Source organism: Salmo salar, chromosome ssa15, assembly GCF_905237065.1.
Source record: "Salmo salar chromosome ssa15, Ssal_v3.1, whole genome shotgun sequence".
NCBI classification, from domain to species: domain Eukaryota; kingdom Metazoa; phylum Chordata; class Actinopteri; order Salmoniformes; family Salmonidae; genus Salmo; species Salmo salar.
Window position 1 is genome coordinate 69772841 of NC_059456.1, and position 7557 is coordinate 69780397.

General features: G+C 44.7%; 1 protein-coding gene across 2 annotated transcripts; it reads right to left on the reverse strand.

The window, feature by feature from the left end:
- Positions 1-1892: 1892 nt before the first annotated feature.
- On the reverse strand, positions 1893-7431 carry LOC106572229 (zinc finger protein PLAGL2). Of its 2 annotated transcripts, XM_014146235.2 has the most exons (3): positions 7297-7431; positions 6228-6375; positions 1893-6158 (listed from the first exon to the last, which is right to left on the reverse strand). In XM_014146235.2, exon 3 carries the CDS (start codon positions 5878-5880, stop codon positions 4606-4608), a length of 1275 nt encoding a protein of 424 aa, XP_014001710.1. In that variant the 5' UTR covers positions 5881-6158; positions 6228-6375; positions 7297-7431; the 3' UTR covers positions 1893-4605. The 2 variants fall into 2 exon arrangements, with proteins under 2 accessions (XP_014001710.1, XP_014001709.1); XM_014146234.2 differs by having other exon boundaries at positions 1893-6375.
- Between the last annotated feature and the right edge of the window lie 126 nt (positions 7432-7557).

A 7557-nucleotide genomic window follows, 5' to 3' on the forward strand; every position in this document is an offset into this window, starting at 1 on the left:
CTAACCCACTGTCCTACCTGGTTCCAAGAAAAATACAAGGGTGACACCCGCCCGGCTAACCTAGTGTATAAAACAATGGGTTATCTACGTGAGAATGTACACCCATGGGCAGATCTACCTTTTCCCTTCTCCAGGACCTAGGTAGGGTGGAGCGCCTCAGGAGGACAGGCTGAAACACAAGGAAATTAACACAAATAATCAAACAAAAAAAACAAGTGTCCTCTCTCTCTCCCCCTCCTCCCTTCTCTTCTCACACGGCAAACAGATATCCTCTCTGTAATCAGCTACAGCCACGCCCACCATCGTTAGCCGCAACTCGGTACACCTGTAATGCCCAAGACAAACACACTAGCAGGGGAAAAATGGGGAACAAGAAAAACGTAACACGTAACACTTGTCATGAACTCCATTAGACTGTAGTGCTTCCCAACATTCCCCACAAATATGGATACATGATGAAACAAAGTGCATTACATCCATCAAATAAAAGAACACAATGGAAAGGGGAAAGGAGCAGTGGAGTTGGTCAACGTGCTATCTGTGTGTGGCAGTGTTGAGGGTGGAGAGCTGTTTGAAAGGATCGTGGATGAGAGTGCACCGCTGACCGAGGTGGATGCCATGGTGTTTGCCAAGCGGATCTGTGAAAGGGTCAGCTACATGCATCAGATGTACGTCCTCCACCTCGACCTGAAAGTGAGTATGGTGGACTCGATATGCATTGTCTCAAACCAGATTTTAAGGCCCACCACCAACTGTCACAAATTACAGACACATTTTAATCACCACTTGAAGCACTGCATGGTCACTCATCATGAATCAAAGAGGCACTCATGCATGTGTCGGTGTCATGAAAAGTAATCAATGGCTCATTTATCCACTACAATGTTTACAACCGGAGAATATCCTTTGTGTGAATCACACTGGCCATCAGGTGAAGATTATCGACTTTGGGCTGGTCAGAAGGTAATGTCTCCTTTCTCCACAGCTCTGTGTGTTGGGGGCTTTATTGTGAGCATTGGTAGCAGCTCTCTCAAAGATAACCTTGAAAATGAATGTTCTTTCTTCCTGGGATTCAGATACAGGCCTCGGGAAAGCTCTCAATTTTAGAACCCCTGAATTTCTGGCCCCAGAGGTGGTCAACTTTGACTTTGTGTCCTTCCCCACAGACATGTGGACCTTAGGGGTCATCACTTATATGCTGCGAGTCTAATATACACTCCATCAACAAAAGTATGTGATTATTACAGTTTAATAGTAATACTTCTACCCGTTTCCCTGTTTGGCTAGAGGGCAAATAAATGCTGCACAGTGTCTAAGACACCTGTGGCTCAACAACATTGCAGGGAAGGGCAGCAATATAGTACTGAAGTCCCAGGTCCTGCTGAAGAAATACCTGGCCAAGAGACTATGGAAGATCATCAGTTCAAAAAATTTCCTACACCACACATTTTACTGTGGTTCATTTTCTGGTTAGAAGACACATTGTTCACATTACAGTAGTTTTACTGTCTTTGCACTGCAATCAACTTCATGTAAATTGATTCTGGTCTACCAGTTGATGAGATGCAGCGCAAGCTTCCTGCCTTGCTCACTGTATGTTGTAAATGTGCTTCTGACCTCTTCTGACCAGTCCAACGGACCTCTTCCGTTGGACTGCATTCTTGTAGACTTCCCTCACAATCAGTCAGAAGATCCTCATCTTGGTCTGTCTGTGTAAAATAAACTGGTGTGTGATTAAATAGTGGCTACGCTACATTATTTGACTGGTAAAATGTACATAAATGTTCTTTAATATTTGTACCTTTTCGTGTGGAAATGTATGGAAGCAAATTCATGCCAAAACAAATGACATTACATCTATAGAGGAAATGTGTTCGATAGTGAAAAATCAATCAACCTACGGGGTACTTTATTGTTCAAATTCTGACAATAACAAAATGCTTCAAAGATAATATGATAAGAACAATTCTTATTTTGGAACTTCTTCTACAGGGTGATGGAACAAACAGCTAGAGCGTAGTCCTAAGAGCTAACGGGGATGTTTGCCTAAATAGTAGCTAATTTTACTGCAGGCAACACCGCAATTCAATACAATAAAATCGCCATTTAATATAATATAATGGGAACTGAACTATTGTGCTAACATCCTTCCGTCAATATGCTAAGCTAACCTCAAAACAAATCTAGTACTAAAGTGTGCGTTCGTTGAACTGACAAAAATAAACTCTACACAATGATATGAAGAGTAACAAGTTGCTCTTTTCTGAGGTAGTCAACAGTCACGTTCCAGGCCGACTACATTGCAGACAGGTGCATTGCATCAACCAATGGTTGCATGTTACGTCATCGACTGTACAGCCGGGCATCAGATTACTATATCATATGATGTGGTTGGCAGATATCTTAAAACACCTATCCAGGCGTTGTGAGATCTGGCAGGCATCTGCAATGTAGTCAGTCTGGAATGCGGCAAACAAGTAACAATAAACATGGGCGTGGAACAGAGATCTACATATCAGGATAGGATATAATACATGAGAACTGGTAAAAGAGACAATGTTCAAGGAGGAGATGTTATACAACATTTTCTGTACTGCCTGTTACACTTCTTGTTATATTTTTAGATTACACCGGTGACAGAATATGGCAAAATAAAATAACATATACTATAATAGTATAGAGGTAGAAAGAATATGAGTCAATTAATATCACTGTATGTTGTATCAACAAAATAAAAAGCAACTAGATTCATAAAACCTACATTTTCACTTTAGATCTAATGGCACAACTCAGAGCCAAAGTAAATTGGAAAGATATAGACCTACCATAAGCCCACAGGACATAATTCTGTTTAGCTGTTCATCTAGGAGAGCATGTTGTTGAGGTAAAAGGAACAAAACAAATTTTTAAGACATAAATTCTCTCCTTTCATAATGTCATAAGTGCTTTAACACAGTCGAGAGTAGACATCCAAGAGGCACAACAGTAGCATTTTTTAAGACATCGGTGCGACATTTTACTGAATACAGGATACAGTCAATGATATGCAGTAATATGAAACCCATTTCAGTAACTCTCTAAAGAGGTGTTTGCCAAACCTCTCGAGTACCCCCTGCCATTCCACTTATTTGGTCTATACCAGAACAACCACAGCTGATTTAAATGGTCAACTTAAACAATAAGGCCCGGGGAGGTGTGGTATATGGCCAATATACCACGGTTAAAGGCTGATCTTATACACGACCCAACAAGGAGTGCCTGGATAGAGCCATTGTGTTATATTGGCCATATACCACAAACCCCTGAGGTGCCTTAATGCTATTATAAACTGGTTACCGACGTAATTAGAACAGTAAATAAATGTGTCATACCCGTGGAATACGGTCTGATATACCACGGCTTTCAGCCAATCAGCATTTAGAGCTCAAACCGCCCAGTTTATTATAGTTATCAAGCCCTTGATTACTTGAACCAGTGTGCTAATACTGTCTGGAACAGACCAAATAAGTGGAATGGGGTACTGGGAAGAGAAAAATTCTTTAAAAGGAACTTAAAAATGAAACATGTCTAGTTTTTGTATAAATAAGCATTACACGATGACACAAAAGTACAATGTTATGCAAACTGCTGTTATATATCTAGCATAACTATTGTCATCAAAGTAAATCACATTGTTGAAAAAAAATATATCAAGATGAGTGGCAGGTGTCATGTAGTACTTATGTCCACATTGTATAGACCTGACGCGATCTTTCCAAAGTGCAACCACTTGGCCTATTTCTAACAGGTTTCAGTAAAACAACATTTGGGTTGCTAAAAGACACTCCCTATTCTCCTTCTGCTCAAGTTGATTTTAATCGGATGAGGTAATACTGATGAGGTGGTTCATTGTGTTCAACGTCATAATGGAAATTATTGCCACCGAAAGCTTAATGAGCATCGTTTTTAAAGACTGAGAACCCATGCAAGCACATTCAAAGCATATACACCACATGATGAAAAGTATGTGGACACCTGCTGTCTGGAAGTTGACCGGGGCAGTTCTAGCAGGGCAGAAATTTGACAAACTGACTTGTTGGAAAGGTGGAATCCTATGACAGTGCCACATTGAAAGTCACTGAGCTCTTCAGTAAGTCACTGAGCTCTTCCATTCTACTGCCAACATTTGTCTATGGAGATTGTATGGCTGTGTGCTCGATTCTATACACCTGTCTGCAACAGGTGTGGCGGAAATAGCCCAATACACTGATTTGAAGGGTGTCCACATACTTTTGTATATATAGTGTATGTATCACTTGTGTATTCTGGTCATTTTAGACCAGGGATGGGCAAGTGACCTGCGGATCAATGCACCAACGCATCAATGCACAAATTTGTAGAATTGCATGGAATTTGTTATAAAATTGCTAAATCTTCACTCTGCCCCATTGCAAAACGTGTTAACTTTAAAACATCATTTTCCCCCCCTCTCCGCTGTCAAGAGGGAGACAACAACATTTCACTTGCCCATCCCTGTTCTAAACACTCATATTGTATCGGAAGCTTTATTCATGACTATTTGAAGTGTCCCTTGGCCTGGTGTTAGGTCACATGGTATCAGGCTGCTCACTGTTGAAAGGCCTGGTAGTAGTGAGGTAGGGAGGTGGAAGTGCTCATTCCAGGGTTGCTGAACCCCTGAGGTAGCTGGTTGATGTTGTGGTTGTGAGTTCCGGGGGCCTGGGGTGTGTGCGGTTGTTGAGGCTGCAGGAAGGTAAGGCCTCCTGGGGCCTGAGAAGGCAGGGGACTGGAGGAGGAGGGCGGCACAGTGGAGGTGGAGCTAGAGGGGTAGCCAATCACCAGACCTCCCATACTCATATGAGCACTGTAGGGAGGCAGGCCGAACGGCAGGAAGCCCAGGAGAGGACCCAGGTCCATGTTAGCAGCGCATGACAGCTCGGCCGAGGAGAGAGCGGGGCTCCTGGACAGAATGTGGGGGTCCCCGGCCCCTGGCCCACCCTGGGCTTCTGAGAGCACCTCCCTCTGAGGAGAGGAGGAGGTAGAGGAGGCTGCGGTCAGGTGTGGGGGCAGCCCACTCTGCAGGTCCATGAGAAAGCTCTCCGTGTCAGGGTGGGGGTATGAGGTAGATCCATGCTGGTACCTGGGCATGTGGCCATAAGGCTGCTGTTGCTGCTGGGGCTGGGGGAGGTGGTGGTGGAGATGGGGAGCGGGGTCCGGCATGTGGCGGCCCACCCCCATGGCCGTGGACAGGGAAACCTGCATGAGGGAGTGGTGGTGGTGGCCCATGCCTGGATTGGACATGGTCTGCAGGGGGTAGCTGCTGTACATGTCCATGGGGAAGGTCTCTATGGGCTCCTTTGAGGGGGGCCCCATGGCACATGACACAGGACTCTGCTCCTTTACGGGGCCAGGTGTGGTGGGGGCAGGTGTGGCTGTGGGGGTGGTGGGTGTGGCCTGCTGGACGTGGCTCTTCTTCAGGTGGCGTGTCAGATGGTCCCTGCGGCCAAAGCGCTGGGTACAGCGCGGGCACAGGAAGTCCCGGCGGCCCGTGTGAACCACCGCGTGGCGCCGCACATCCTTGCGAGTGTAGAAACGTCGGTCGCAATGCTCGCATGAATACTTCCTCTCCCTGATGCCGTCGGTGGCACCCCCCAGTGGCTGAGGCCTGTCGGTGTGGCTCCCTAGCTGCTCCAGCAGGGTGGACTCCCCCTCCTGGAAATGGAGCTCACCAGATAGGGAGGTGGGGGTGTGGGTGGCCAGAAGGTGGCGCCGGTAGCCCAGCTGAGTGCTGTACTGTTTGCCACACTCCTGGCATTGGAACACCTGCCTGTTGGCGTCATGGGCCTGCAGGTGGCTTTTCAGGTGCTCCTTCTGTTGGAACATCTTCTAGCAGAGGGAACAGCGCTGGGTCTTCTGCAGAAGGCAACGGGCCATAAGCCTGAGCAGACTCATGGGGTATTTTAAGAGAGGACCTTCAAACTTGACAACCTTGGCTGCACCCTTAATGGAGAGTGGGGTGTTGAGTGCTGCTGAATGCTGTTAGTGCAGTGTTTCGTATTCTCTCCAGGCGAGGGTCTGTCCGCCTGTCTCCCTTTCCTGTGCAAGCTTCTATCAGATGGGGTGGTTCTGCAGCAGCAGCTGCCATAGCAACCCAATAGGGCCTGGGTGATGAAAGAAGAGGAGTCAAACACTCAGCCGGTAAAGCTCGGACTGGATGTGTATGAGCGTACCTGAGCTTGTGTGAGTTGTATGTGTGTGTGTGTGTCTCTCCAGAGGGTAATTCTTGGGTAAGTTGTGTGGTTCTTCTCCCGGTCTCATCCAGCCACACCAGCCAGAGAAGGGGTTGAATGTGAGAGGCAGCTCTGCATGATTACAGCCCTATATATAAGCACAAATAAGCACAGATCAGCCTATAGTTGTTGTGTGATGAAATGACCTACAGTCATGCTGGTGCCTGATACACCCCATGTAATAACCATAGACATATGTCATTGGTAGTAACACTGTACTTACATAGTACTTCAGTAATTACTTTGAAATTGTAATGTAATGGAGTTGCGCGGTCTTTGCAATTACACAGGTGAAAAAAGGAAAACTGTCGCAATAAATTGAAGTGAAGGATTTAGTACAACTATGGTTATAATTGTGCAAGTGCTGCAGATCAATGTTCTAGTCATAGTGCCCTCTTGTGGAAATTGGGTGGCATGATGAGCCAAGGTTTTCTATATTAGAAAATTCTAGCTCTAAAACCGTCTCTGATCTCAACACAATGTAAAACAAGGTATGTTAGTGACACTTGAAAACCAATCAAGTGTCTGAATACAACGAACATATGGTTAATCATCAACTCGAGCTGCTCAACCTGTATATGATCTTTAATGATGTGTTTCAGAAATGTGCTTTTTAAACGACTATCTAATTCACGCAACGCTAGTCAATTTTAATATATAGAGTAAACAGAAAACTCAATAAACGGGACTAGCTAATGTAATTCATGATCGAAAAAAACGTAATGGTGGCACGTAGTGCGAAGATAAGGACTAGCATAAAAAAACAACTTTTTTAACACTTGTATTCTGAACATTTGGTGAGCGCCAGCGGGAAACAGTTATGCTTTTCATTATTACAGATAGTAATTAAGTAATTAACAGAAATAGACATATTGCACTACTATTTGAAAACTGCAAAAGAAATTCAGCAAGTTCATGTCACGAAGTTGCTCGGCATGAGTCGATTTTTACTATCAGGCTGGCAGACTTATATTTGGGACTTTTCTGTTCAAAATTGGCGTTAACGTACCTTTAAAACTTTCGGGAATCGGTTCTTGTTGCTTTTCTCTGAGATATTTTGTAAAAGTATTTTATTATTTTCAGGGCCTGGGTTTTCCAGTGCAGCGCTGGAGTTTCAGAGCGCGTGCATTATGGGAGTGTGACGTCAGACACACCGCTTTGACAAACTTTTGCAGTGGTTGCTAAATACGCTTTACCAACACTGACCTAGTATGCAATACTATACTTCATATTAAACTTGAACACTTATGACAATATGACATTATGGGCC

Bases quoted from the DNA above. Each gene is read 5' to 3' on its own strand.
- LOC106572229 (XM_014146235.2), bottom strand. From the start codon at position 5,880: ATGTTCCAACAGAAGGAGCACCTGAAAAGCCACCTGCAGGCCCATGAC.